General features: G+C 40.2%; 1 protein-coding gene across 1 annotated transcript; it reads left to right on the top strand.

The window, feature by feature from the left end:
- Nucleotides 1-12: 12 nt before the first annotated feature.
- On the top strand, nucleotides 13-13,890 carry QRSL1 (glutaminyl-tRNA amidotransferase subunit QRSL1). The gene is made up of 11 exons (XM_069011042.1): nucleotides 13-127; nucleotides 361-520; nucleotides 1,710-1,808; nucleotides 2,816-2,912; nucleotides 4,612-4,788; nucleotides 6,990-7,165; nucleotides 7,274-7,386; nucleotides 8,922-9,114; nucleotides 9,516-9,633; nucleotides 12,756-12,961; nucleotides 13,441-13,890. Exons 1-11 carry the CDS (start codon nucleotides 104-106, stop codon nucleotides 13,650-13,652), a joined length of 1,575 nt encoding a protein of 524 aa, XP_068867143.1. The 5' UTR covers nucleotides 13-103; the 3' UTR covers nucleotides 13,653-13,890.
- Nucleotides 13,891-14,282: the final 392 nt, after the last annotated feature.

Below are 14,282 nucleotides of genomic sequence, written 5' to 3'. Positions count from 1 at the left end.
GGTGTTGCGGCAAGATGGCGGTGCGCGGCCGCCGTGCCGGGGGAAGGGTCGGCGTTGCGGTCGCTCGGCGGGCGTGAGGAGGCGGCGGTGGGAAGGGGGAGCTATGCTGCGCGCCTCTCTCCGACAGGTGAGTGGGGCCTGCGCGCCTGCCGGGGGTGACGAGGAGCGGGGTGGGGGTGCCGAGGAGCGGGGCCGGTTCACAAGGTGACCGGGGTCCCCTCGCGTCCCCTCTCCCCGAGGCGCCCCGGGAGAGCGCGTCCCGTGGGCTTCTTCCCTCAGCGGGGATCGCGCTTTCTCCCCGTACCGCCCCGGTGCGGCCTCTGTCACCCGGCTGTCCTGAAAGACGGGCTGCGCTCTCAGGTGTCGGCGGCGTTGAAGGAAGGACAAGTCACTCCCACGGAGCTCTGCCAGCGGTGCCTGGCCCTCATCAAAAGCACCAAGTTTCTGAATGCCTACATTACCGTAGCGGAAGAGACCGCTTTGAAGCAGGCTGAAGAATCAGAGGAAAGATATAAAAGAGGTATGTTGGTTTGTATGTAACATCAGTTACTTACTGCTGCTGTGGAGGAGCTGTCTCTGTTAGACGAAGTACCTTTGCTTTTTAAAGGAGCTGTCTTGGCTTGTTTCACTGCTGGGGGATGAGGCTCACGCTTGAGGTTTCCGTGGGTGCTTGTGGGTGTACATTTGGCACTCAGGAGAGTATTTAGGCAAAAAATCAGAGGCAAAACCTGGACCGAACAAGGCACTGCAGGTTAAATAGGCTCTGTGCGTTTTGGACAGCACTGCTACTTGGTGCCTGCTTCTTCTTTCCATCAGCAGTTCATTTGGAATGTGTAGCCAACAGGTACCATGAATAAGCAGATGCAGTGGTCATTCACAGGTCTCCTGACTGGGATAGACAAACAGCTGGCACAACCTGTTGAGTTTTAATTAAGAAAGCACATTAAAATAAAGCAGCTTTGCTAATTGCAGTTATTAATTGGAGAACAGAACAGCTTTCAGTCCTATTATCTGCAGCATTTTAGAAGCTGGGCATCCTAATTTTCCTTTGCGTTTCAAGAAAGGCAGGGAAGGTAGATTTTCACTCAACAGAGTACATCTTTTTCTTCCTGGGTGACACTTGCTGTCCTCTGGCAGCTTAATAAAATTGTCAGCCAGGTTGTTTTGCTTCCTGATGTAGGCCTTTTAGGTTTTGGTTTGGGGGTTTTTTTTTGTGGGGTTGTTTGTTGGTTCAGGTTTTTTGGATGATGGATAATCAATCACTTGGGAAAGATTTTCTCTGCTTCAGTACTTTTTCAGGTCATATGTACTGTGTATGTCAGGTAGGCAGAGTTTATGGCTCCCAGCCTAGTGATGGAGTGGATTTAGCAGCACCTATGGCTGAAATAAGCACTGTGTGGTCACACTGGAAGAGGTATGCACTCCTTTGGGATAGGCAGCCTGGATGAAGGCAGCTGCCCATCTGGAGGGCTTGGAGCTCTGCTCTGTGAGGCTGGGTCTGGTTTGGGCAGAGTGCTCAATGCTTGGAATGGAAGATGGTTCTTGAAAATGGAACAGACAGCCATCAAATGCCAAGTGGAGAGCAATCTTACTTCCAAAACCACCCAAAGGGATGTGTAAAATAAATAGTAATTGATGAGAACACCATGTATATATATGGCACCCATTTTGCTTTAATCTGTGTTGTCTTACCGTCATTCCTAATGCAGGTCAGCCACTGGGCATTCTAGATGGAATTCCTATTGCAGTAAAAGACAACTTTAATACAGCTGGCATTGAGACAACATGTGCATCAAATATGCTAAAAGGTACAGTAAGGCTTTTAAAGTGAAATCAGATCTTTTGCTCTTTAGAGGGTTTATGGAGTGGAGTCTTCCAGAAATCCAAGTATTTTCAAAAAATGAGCTGGAGTCACTTGAGGAAATACATTTGTCCAGGTTCACTAGCCAAGTTCATCAGGTATTACAGATAGATCTTTTCCTTCTTCTAAGACATTATCTCTTTATTTATATTTGCATGCATTTAACAACAGTTATAATAAAAACCTATATACTACAATTAAATGGTTCCAAAATTCACATTTACCTTCACATTGCTTTTAGGTCTAGAGGAGAGCAGTCAGTATTGTTCTGCCTCATGAAACCCAAAGACAGTCCTTTTTTGTTGTTGTTCTGTTTATAATTGTTGACTTAAATAGTTTTTTCATATGGCTGTAGGAAGAGTAGACATTAACAATCCCAATATACAAACACATTCTATAATGCTTTTAAGGCTTTTTTTAAATTTCCTAAAGTCATTGTTTCTATTAACATGTCATGAACGTTTCCAAGACATTACAATGTTTTTATAGTAAAAGCAAAAATAGGAAATGTTTCTTATGTCTGTTTTATTCTGCACAAAGTAAAACTTTATATTAATCCTTGTGGAAGATAGCAGAAGTAGATTAGCAGACCCTTAATCTGCTCATGGTTTTTTTAATAGCAGAAGAAACAAAATATGACTTCGCTGTTGTAAAAATTGTTACATTACGTGAGATGCTGTTCCTTAAAGCACGTTCTCAGAGCTGTTGTGATTGATTGCAATGAGTATTACAAGTGATGTCCTTGTTCCTGATGAAAGTGGGAATGGAGAAGCCCCTGTCATCATTCACGAAGTGAATTGCTTACTACCTGAGGTCTCATGTCACTTGCATAGTTCTCATCCTAGGTTGTGTAAGGTCTAAGTGGTAATGACAACTGCAAAATGTTCAGAGTAGCTACTTGTAAAAATAATTTGTATCTCACCAGTTGGTCTTAATTGTTCTGATTTTTTTCAGGTTATATTTCTCCTTACAATGCTACAGTAGTTCAGAAATTACTGGATCAGGGATCTGTGCTTTTAGGTAAAACAAACCTAGATGAATTTGCAATGGGGTGAGTGATATTTATTATTTTTAATGTGTGATTATACATAAAACAGCATACACACCATCTGTTCCAATCTACCTGTAATCCTTAACTAGTGTTACTGTGAGGCGAGACAATAATGAATACTTACTGGAAGGGTACACAGAGCTGCATGAACTTCTCCCTGAGCATTTAGAGTGTTGTGTAAATGAGACAGATGCTGAGTTTTGTGAACATGGCGTTCGGATGTGGCTGTGCTCGAAACGTAGGAAGCGGTCCAGCCTTTGCAGAAGGCCAAGGACAAGTGGCCTTCTTCTAGATTAAGTGTGTTAGTAGAATTGGTTACAATACAGGTAATTGCTGCCTTTTTGTGTCTCCTTACTGATGGCTTTTTGCCCTTAGGTAATTATTATCATGCCCCACTGGCAGTCACTGCCTCTGCCAGTCAGCCACTGGAGTAATTTGTATGGGTACTCCCTGACTTGCTGCACACAGGCTAATCGAGAGCAGCACTTTTTGGTTGCCTAAGCTACTGTTGGTGACTTTTTGTCAGGAGCACATTCAAAAATGCTCCTACAAATTGATTCTTCTGCAAATCAGTGAAGGCAGCCAAGTGTAGCAGAGAACAGCATTGGGCTGTTAGGGATGGGAATCACTGCTAGGTCTGGAAGGGAATCTCTGGGACTTTAATTACCTGTGAAAAACACTCAGTGCTGTGTTTTGGTTTTATTTTACTTAAACCAAAGTCCAAGGTTTGATTGGAAATTCACATAGATGGGGTGGAAATACTTTGACTGTATTGTTTTGAGTAAAGTAATTTCTATGTAAAAAAGCTATTCCTTAGAGGAAGAGCAGGCAAAAGCTTGGGAAAAACCTGATTACATGGTATTACAACAGGCTCATAAAAGCACAGGATTCTCCTAAAAAGGCTTATCCCAGTACTGGCTTCTCATTCATTTCTGGTCTGTGCGTTTGCATGATCTCTTGATCAGGGAGCGGATCCAGCTCTAAAGTAATGATGTCTCAATAAGGTTGGTTTTCTACTGCTGTCAGTTGCCTGTTCTGTTTGATGATTTAGCTGATAACACTGGCACCTTGGAGTCAGGGAGAGCATGGCGTAGGGGTCCTGAGGAAGGAGGAAAGTACCCCCTGCTCCTGGTGGCAGCTCACACTTAGGTGACACAAGCTGACTGAAAACAGTTTCTGAGAAGCCAGTCTGGCATTCTGAACCAGTGAAGTGTGGCCTCTGCAGAGGGCTACAGGGTGAATAAGAGTTTGTCATTTCAGAGGAATGCTTGTTCCTGGTATTGTAGAGCTTTTTCTCCACCTCTAGCAGCATGTTTTTCCTCAAGGCTGTGATCTTATATTAAATGCAGGGCTGGAGAAACAGAACACCTTTGTTTTGAACAAGATGTGCTCCTTTACTTTTACATAGCTTAAATCAGTTTTATGTCTTTGTGGCTGTGTTCGTTTCAGTGTCATTAGCAGAAGTTAGAAAGGGGTACCAGTTCAGGTTCTGTGTCAGAAACTGATTAAAAGCTATAAATTTTACAGTGCTATGTAATGTTGTAGAAGTTGACTGCATAAGGATTTACATATACGAGTCTTCTTCTGTTGAAATTGAATTTGCAAGGATGATGAGGAATTGGATTAAAATAATTAAATTGGTGAATACAGTGTGTCATCTGTCACTTCTGTCTGTATTTGTCCTGTCTGACTATCTTAGGTCTGGGAGTACGGATGGAGTATTTGGACCAGTCAGAAATCCCTGGAGTTATTCAAAACAGTACAAGGAAAAGTCTGTCCCAAAATCCCATTCTGAAGATGAAGAGTCTAGCTGGGTAATAACAGGAGGGAGCTCAGGAGGCAGCGCGGCTGCTGTGTCATCTTTCACGTGTTTTGCGTAAGAGGCTTTTAAAATGGTCTTTCCCTAAATGTCTCAAAATATGTTGGAATGTTTTCATTTTATAATTTTCTCGTGTGCTAGTAGGAATAGGAGGGTTATTGGCACTGGCATGCAAAAATTTATTTCAGCATCCCTCGGTAATTTGTGGCATATCATGAAGCCAGAATTAATCCATGCAGGCAAATTTAGATTTACTCATTTCAAGCATTATTCAGTGGTATGGCCACTTTGCACTGTGTGAAATAAAATTATGATGGCAGTAAAGGAGTGACAGTTTTATTCTTATTCCCAAGAATAAAATCTCTTTTAAAAAGTCTTGCAGGGTTTGTGACACATCCTCTTCCTCACTAAGTGCATTAGCACAAATACACACTGAAAATGTAATTCAGCAAATTAAGAGATCCCTTAATTTGTAACAGTATGATAATCTTTCCTCTCCTTCTTTGTTTTTATAGCATAGTTACGTAATAGTACGTGAGATTTGGGACCTAAAAGCTTTCAAACCCCGAGCACTTGCTACACAGAAACGTACAAACTTCCCTCTTTTTAAGTTAGAAGACAGTTTTAGTGTTGGGGGGTTTTTTTAGGCAAGTGTGTGTTTATGGTTGTTTGGAGGTTTTTTCCTAAAGGAATTTAAACAAGCTGGATGTTTTTTTAATAGTAATTATTAACTGTATGGAATAGCAACACACTATTTAGCAAATCAGTTGTCTATATTATCTTCCCCATCTGACTGTTAAAAGAAAACTGATCACAAACCTTTACACCTTGCATTTAATTTAGAGCTACATGTTGAAGCATGTTTTATAGAAGATTATTTCAATTGTGCTCTTAATTGGAAGGTTTTTAAAAATGCTCTGTACTTACTCTATCCTTGTTTACCCATAGACTACATTACAAGCTTCTGTTTTGTTGTTAAAATATTCTTGCTAATGTTGATTACAGCTTCTTTAATTAACCTTTACTGGGATATAACCTACTGAACATTTTAATACTGTTGAAATTGAACTCTGTGCATCCATTCCCAAGGACTGATGGTCTTTATCCTGAGCCAGAATGGGCTGATCCTGAGAGGGTCTGGCACCTTTCCTTATGTTGCTGGGCACCCATTTTGCACTACTCAGCGCATTGTCAGATCAGGGAGATTTTTTGTCCAGCTATTTTATTGCCTATAACGTATTGTATATCCACCCTATTAGTGTCTTTCAAGCACCAGGAATGCTGCCAGACTTTGTATTTTCAATTTGAGATTTGGATGTCCAAAAATGCTATAAAATAGAGGATGTTTTATATCAAGAGAAAAGCTTTGAAAAAAAATTCCACTTCAGAAAAGTCAGTTGAATTGGTACAGCTATGTCAGAAACAAATGCCTATGGGAAAAGTCATATACTCACTTAGATAAAAATGATACCTATTTCTGAAGTTTAAATTTGTTTTGGCAAAGATTTTGAATAAAAACTGCTGTATCTTTTTAATGCTGCTTGAGTTAAACTTACTAAAAACAAGAGAAAAGCATGTTTCATTTCAATACAATTTTTGAAATAAAAATTTCAATTTAGAAAGAACAAGGTTTCACCTGTGAACAAAAAATGAAAGTCAACTTCAAAATAATTATTAATAATAATAAAATACTGTGTTTTAATTGCACCTATGTGTTTTAATTGTACCTAAGCTACTGTAAACTGGGAGTTTTGATCAATCGTTGTAGATTCGGAAACAGGAAAAACATCTTTCCAAAGTATGCCCTCTTGTTAGGGGCAAGAAGTGTCGCTCTTCATTTTTATACTGGAAAATGCTGATTCATGGTGCATTGGCTATCCAATAAATAAGATATCAGTGTTGAAAATTGTACCCTAAATCACATGAAATGTATCATTTGGAGTCCACAGTATTGGAACAGACCAACAGAGAAGGCAGAAGAAGATACTTGGGGCCATTTTCAGATGCTCTGAATTCTACCTATCTGCCTCTGCTTTGTGAAGAGAACTGGACTCCTAATGGCTAATTCAGAGACCCTAAGAAAAATCAGAGAACAGAAAAAAGATAGAGAGCAGACTGTAATTTAGGCTGTGTGATTATGACTTCTGGTCTGGAAGAATTCAGAGAATTTTAAATCCATGCATCTTAAAGCCACACATTCTTATGATTTGAAAATGTTCTGAATTATCTTACTAATGATGATCCTTTTGAAACCATAGAGCCTTAGGGTCAGACACAGGAGGATCTACCCGAAACCCTGCTGCTCACTGTGGTGTTGTAGGTTTAAAGCCAACATATGGACTGATCTCTCGCCATGGTCTCATTCCTCTAGTGAACTCCATGGATGTGCCAGGAATCCTAACCAGATGTGTGGATGATGCAGCGGTTTTGTTAGGTATTACTATGTCATATATCTTCGTTTACAACATGTCCTCAAAACAAACTGAATCCTGACTAACTAATGTACGTTTTCCTGGCCTTCACATGTTGTGTCATATTTCAGGTTCACTTGCTGGACATGATCCTAAGGACTCTACCACAATTCAGGATGACTTTAGGCCGTTTGAGCTACCTAATTTGACTGATGTCAGCAAGCTTTCAATAGGAATTCCAAAGGTAACACTTAAATCCTGTTAACAGTTGTGGACAGGAAGAGCAAATAAAACACTTACCAAAAAATTACTTGTGTCTTCCCACCACCTCCCAGTCTCTTGTGATTTGAAACAGTGAGGACAGTGCAAGCAGCTCCTGGGAAAGAGCAGTATGTGTGTGCTCTGTTGCCTGTTCAGGCAGTTTGGAGCACGCATGCACTAATGCATCATCTAAAACATTTTCTCATCATGGTGGGAAGCACTGTCAGGAACTTCAGGGGAAATGGGGAACTTCAGTTCTTGGTTCTCTCTGTTGCTCTTTCATTAGTCTCCTCTGTAACCTCAAGTTGCTTTTGGTGCCTTCCCATGCAGTGAGCTTGGTACTGGTTTGTGCAGAGTTTAGAGGTACTTGCCTAAATGGCACTGTGTTAATACAGAGCAGAATTTTAAAGGCAATTGAATGGCACAAGGAGCTGTGATTTGCAGAGTTCTAAAAAGAACTGAAAGACATCTGTTATTTGGCATCTGGTGTACGCAATTCAATCATGTTTGCAACTATAAGAGTACTTGAAATTTAGGAACAAAGTTTGGGACTTCAGCCTATTTTTAATTTAATAAAGGCTCTGCCTTCAAAGAGACAATGTGAATAATGTTTATTGGTTGGATTCTCAGTATTGGAACCTAAGCTGGAACAGGCATACCAAAAGATTTAATTTGATAAGCAGAGATGTCCACTGACCAATTATTCACAATCTGTGAAATGCAAAAATTACACGCCTAGAAAATTGCTCAGCTGCATACTGTTTAAATTTTGATAAATCTAAAATGGTGGTATTGGTTAATTATTCCTGTCCTTTGGACAGTTTTTTCTACTGCTGCAGGGTATTCAAAACAGATCCATGCATACATTGAACATGCGTCATAGCTACTCAGATATCAGACAGTACTATGACCCTGATGCTGTGGGTTAGAACTAAAGCAAGTATCTTCAAAAATAGGAAATTTTAATTGAATAGCTGTAATTTGGCTGTGAAAGAGGAATGTAGCTAATCGAAGTCTTCTCCCAACCCCTTGATTGTAGTTCTTCTTGGGTGGGTGGTTTTATTTGTTTCACCGAGGTGTGCCAGTTGCCACTGATACAGTGTGGCCATTTCTTTTTATCTTTCCTGCTTGCAGCAGCCCTAGTTTTTTCAGGATTCAGAGCTGAAGAATTTCTACCCATGACTGCAGAGCAGTGCAGTACAGTCTTGATAGATAAGTAAGGAGATAACTGGGCAATTACTTCTTCAGAAGAAACTGCTGAAATTCCATGATCTGTGATACATATATTGATCCTACTGAGATGAACATAATACTCTTAAGAAGACTAAATCCTGTTAATTTAATACTCCTTGATTGTATAGGATTTAGTAGATGCAAAAAGCTTGAATAAGTACTTTAAATCATATAGTGGTGAGGTAATGGTTTCAGTGTATTTTTAGCAAGGAGTATTTGTGTTTTGGTTGCTATTAGAAGTAAACCAGTCTATAAAATAACTCCTTTTCTTGTTTTTCCACTAAGGAATATCATGCACCAGGGCTGTCTAGTGAAATACTGGGTCTCTGGTCAAAGGCTGCTGACCTCTTCAAGAATGCAGGTGCTAAAGTGGTTGAAGTGAGCCTACCACATACTCATTACTCAATTGTCTGCTATCATGTGCTGTGCACAGCAGAAGTGGCATCAAATATGGCCAGGTTTGATGGACTGGAATATGGTAAGGGTTTTGAAAAAACTTTTTTTCTCAGACAGTGGAAACACTGCTGGATGCCATGTAAAAGTGTTCGTTTTTATAGATGTTTTTGTTTATGGTTGGATGCTTGATGTTATTTCTCCAAGGTGGAATATAATAAAAAACCTTGTGCAGATAAAAATGTGTAAATAGATACATATTTTAATAAATTTTGGTACTAGGCATATCAGTGTCTGGGCTCAAAATCTAGTTTAGTTAATTTCCACAATAAAACAGGAATATGTTTTGGTTTTTTTCCACAATAGTAGCATGTCAGACTGCAGCAAACAGTGACCTGTTGTATTACTATGTGTAACCTTACCTGATGTTATTGAATCTTAAGGATTACAAGAAGTATTAATACCCAAAATGCATTTTCTTTTCAGGACACCGTTCTGACAAGAAGGACTCCACAGAAAGTATGTATGCTGCAACACGGCGAGAAGGCTTCAATGATGTTGTAAGAGGAAGGATTCTGTCAGGAAACTACTTCTTGTTGAAACAGTAAGAACATCTTGAAATTCAACTTTGCCAGGGTAACAAATTTTTGAGCAAATGGTGATGAATTGTTCATCATGACATGAACAAGAAATTGCCCTTACACTAGTAACTGTTTGTATTTTTATTATTGCTTTAGCTCTATAAAACCTAGTGAACTGTTAATAATGAACGAAAATGTTTTCCCTGAGTCTTACCAATAAGCCTCCTAAATTAAGTAAGTAAAACAATTTAGTGATATTTTTTTCTCCTACCAGAGCATTATTGGCATCCATTAGTTAAATTAGGCAGAAATCTACCCTATGGTATGACATTGAAATCATACTGAAGTCATTACTGTCCTAGTGTTAGAAGTTCTGTAGCTGTTAATGTCATTAAAACTGCATAGAAAAACTGCTGGTACATTGTAGAGAGGTCTTCTAGAGAAAGCCAGAGACAAAGCAATTAAATTAACTGCAGCTCTCTGCCTCAATGTACAGGGAAAGAGAAGCACTGGCAGAAGTACTGAACTGATGTCTTTACAGAAGTCAGGGTTTTATCCAGCTCATGTAGAGAAGCTGGTGCATGGATCAATTTTATGTTTTTAGTTTTCAATCCTTATCCAGTCCTAATTTATGTTAGTAAAAGTGCTGTTTTTCTCTGTCTGAATTTGTTCAGATACTAACAAAAATATTAGGCATATAATCAGTCTCTGTAGTGCGCTTGCTTTGAAAGAGCTCTGTCAGCAACAGTATTCATCAGATGTGACTTCTAATTGCTCTCAGAGACAGGAATGTTGTCAGTCAGTTTGCAACAACCAGCTTTTTTGGAATGCCGATATTCCTGCCAAGTGTGCTCCCTCTGCTTACAACTGTCCAGATCAGCTTTCCTAAGGCTGCTTTAAAATTCACATAGTTAACTCTTCTGTGAAGGAATACACAATTGGCTTCCACCAAGATCGAACAGGGGAGTTGTGTTCGTGTTCTACAGTAAATTACTTTTGAAGAACAGAGTGCAGGGTTCAGAAAGCATTCTTAGAATAAGTAGTAGAGAAAACCCGTGTCTCCTGCAAATGGTGCCTTTTACAGCTTATTTTTATCTTGCTTTTCAGAGCTTTAAAATGACCAGGTGATCGTTCAGAAAGTTCTGTTTAACATCTTTAGAGACAATGTGGACAAGGGGATCAAGTCTTCCCTCGGCAAGTTTGCAGACAACTCTCATTTGAGTGGTAGTGTTGATTTGCAGGAGGGCAGGAAGGCTCTGCATAGGGATCTGGACAGGCTGGGCTGAGGCCAATTGTATGAGGTTCAACAAGGCCAAGCACCGGGTCCTGCCCTTGGGTCACAACAACCCCAGGCAGTGCCACAGGCTGGGGCAGAGTGGCTCCAAAGCTGCCCAGGGGAAAAGGAGCTGGGGGTGCTGGTCAACAGCAGCTGAACATGAGCCAGCTGTGCCCAGGTGGCCAAGAAGGACAATGGCATCCTGGCCTGGATCAGCAGTAGAGTGGCCAGTAGGATCAGGGCAGTGATGGTCCCTCAGCACTGGCTGTCCCAGGTTCTGGGCCACTCCCAACAAGAAGGACATTGAGGTGCCAGAGTGTGTCCAGAGAAGGGCAGTGAAGCTGCTGAAGGATCTGGAGTACAAGTCTTATGAGGAGAGGCTGAGGGAGATTGGGTTGTTTAGCCTGGAGCAAAGGAGGGACCTTATCACTCTCCCTACAACTACCTGAAAGGAGTTTGTGGTGAGGTAGGAGTCAGTCTCTTCTCCCAGGTAACAAGTCATACAAGAGGAGGAAACAGCCTTATGTTGCACACCATGAGGTTTACATTGGATATTAGGAAAAATGTCTTCACTGTAAGGGTTGTCAAGCGTTGGAACTGGCTGTCAAGGGAAGTGGTGAACTCCCCATCCCTGGAGATACTAAATAGACATGTAGATGTGGCATTTAGGGACTTTCTGAAATGAATAGCTAGGTTGATTTCTGAAGTGATTGTAGGAAAAGGTCTAATTCCTATTATTATTTATTAGCTTAAATCTGCTGTGTATTGATTATAACCCTTTTCATTGCTGATTTTTGGAATCTTAAATCTTTAGATTACTCTAACAAAGTGGGGTTTGGGCAGTTTCAGTTGTTTTATCTATAAACACTCTAGCATATAGCAGTTGGTAATACACCCCTCCATTTTTCTTTCACTTTAATTTTTCTTTCCCAAATAGCTGAGGGTTTAGATGACAGTTACCTTTGAAACTGAACTTCTCTGAATTTAAGATTCCACATCTACCAGTTCTGCATATGAAATTAAAAGGAACAATAGACATGAAGCTGACTAATGTGTTTCTGCTTCAGACTTGTGTAAAGATAGAAGTCCATAGACCACATGTTTACATGAGGGGAAAAAAAAAGGGTAAAGATAAAGTCTTTATAGTATTCTACAGAGACGTATACTACAATCACATACATAGTTTTAAATCCATTTGGAGTCCTCCACAGGTGATGGGACTTTTTCATATGCTTCAAGTATCTTGCTGGATTGAATCCTAAATGGTTAATTCCTATTTTTCAGACCTGTGTAGTTCTAGATTTTCTATATTTTGTTGTGCTGCCCTACAATGAAATTAGGTTAGATACCAGCTTTTCACCCAGGGGGTGCTTGAGCACTGAAACAGACTCCCCAGGGAAGTGGTCACAGCACCAAGCCAGTCTGAGTTGTGCTCTCAGGCACGCTGTGTGGTTCTTGGGGTGTCCTGCACAGGGCCAGGAGTTGGACTCCATGATATTGATGTGTCCCTTCCAACTCAGCATTTTCCATGATTCTGTGAAATTCAGTATGCAGTTTACTTTCCAAATAGTCATAAAAGTGTTGTTTTCATTTTTAGTTAATTATTGTAAACTAGGGTTTTGTTTTCCTTTCACCTTTCTTCAGCTGTATGCCCTCGTCTCTTCTTTCTCTGACAGCTTCACTGCTATGAAAGCATAAACACATGTGTGGTGACTAAGCTTCCAGCATATCAAAAACCCAAATACCAGTGTGAGTCAAAATTTTGTCCAAAAAGATTACTGGGCTTGTCTTTTCCACCGTAACTAAGAAATAAAGTTCTGTATTTTGGGAATTAAAGTGTCAGGCCCTTATGTCCCTATTTCTTTCTAGGAACTATGAGAAGTATTTTGTCAAGGCACAGAAGGTGAGACGTCTCATTGCCAATGACTTTGCCAAGGTTTTCAGGAGCGGTGTTGATATTTTACTCACTCCCACCACTCTGAGTGATGCAGCACCGTACACGGAATTCATCCAAGAAGACAACAGGACCCGCAGTGCTCAAGATGATGTCCTGACACAGGCTGCAAACATGGCTGGTGAGTAGGGACAGGAATTCAGTTATGTTTTCCCCTGCCCAGTCATTTTAAATGTCTGGTCCCTTTAGCTAAACTTTAACCTTCTCTTCAGAATCAAGGTATTTCACCCCCATGGTGTAAGTCTTGCAGTGAGGTATAACCAGGTGTAAGGATAGTTTATTAAACCCTTGAAAATGTAAGACTAGATTTTAAAGTGGGGCACCTTGGAGCTGAGTGTCGGCTGCAGGTAAGATGAATCTGTTCCAGAGACAGAAATCTCTAAGGAGAACTGATTATCTTTTTCAGAGGATGCTGACTCCTTAAATCTCTCTAATAATTTCTTGTGATCATCTAGCATTCATTTAATTGAATCAAATTATTTTAGTTAATCTTTTTTCTCTACATAATTTTTTTTCTTGTTCTCTTAAAATTGATACAAAAATTATTCTAACTAAGGTTTAATAGTAAGTCTTTGCATGTGTATTTTTTTTTTCTTTCAGGACTGCCAGCCATAAATGTTCCTACAGCTCTTTCAGAGAGAGGCTTGCCAGTTGGGCTTCAGTTCATCGGACGTTCATTCCAGGAGAAGCAGCTTCTCACTGTGGCCAAATGGTTTGAAAAACAAGTACAATTCCCAATGATTCAACTAGAAGAAGTAAAGAGGCATGACAATGGTGTCTTTCAGCATCAGAAATCTGCTTCTTTTTCATAGCATGGGACTTGCTAGTCAGCTAGAGCAAGAAAGCGGTGGGGAATGGTCTAAAAATGTATTTCTGCCGTTAATTGTCTTTTGCAGAAGTAATGATCTAAGAAGATGTTATGCAGTAATTCATGATGGAATCAAGACAGGTTGTTACTGTGTAATTAAGGGAAAGTGAATCATTAAGTAAACATGCTTTTGTCATTAAGAGCCATTTCTTACTGATATTAAAATCACCAAGTTGAAATTACGTATCTTATGCCTCTGAAGCTGATTTTTTCATCCCCAGAGGGTGTGTAAGGTATCTGACCAATTAATTACCTGAACTTTTGTGTGAAAACTGTTGTTGCCAAAGGGCTTGGTTACCTTATGGAGTGTAGACTTTTGTAATGACAACCACCAGACAAGCTCTGTTGGAACAAAGGTATCAAGGATCTGTTCACCAAGAGTTAAATACAAAAGGAAACAAGGGAATAACATAGAACCACAGAATCCTTTAGATTAGGAAAGACTTCTAAGGTCATCAAGTCCAAGCCAGCACTGTAAAGTTCACCACTCAGTCATATCCCTAACACCTCATCTACACATCTGTTATCTACATGTGATGCTTATTAAGGTCATTGTGAGAAAGCTAAATCACAC

The sequence above is a fragment of the Aphelocoma coerulescens genome, chromosome 3 (assembly GCF_041296385.1).
Source record: "Aphelocoma coerulescens isolate FSJ_1873_10779 chromosome 3, UR_Acoe_1.0, whole genome shotgun sequence".
Lineage (NCBI taxonomy): Eukaryota > Metazoa > Chordata > Aves > Passeriformes > Corvidae > Aphelocoma > Aphelocoma coerulescens.
The sequence above is the reverse complement of the archived record's forward strand: the minus strand, read 5'-3'. Positions and strand labels throughout refer to the sequence as shown.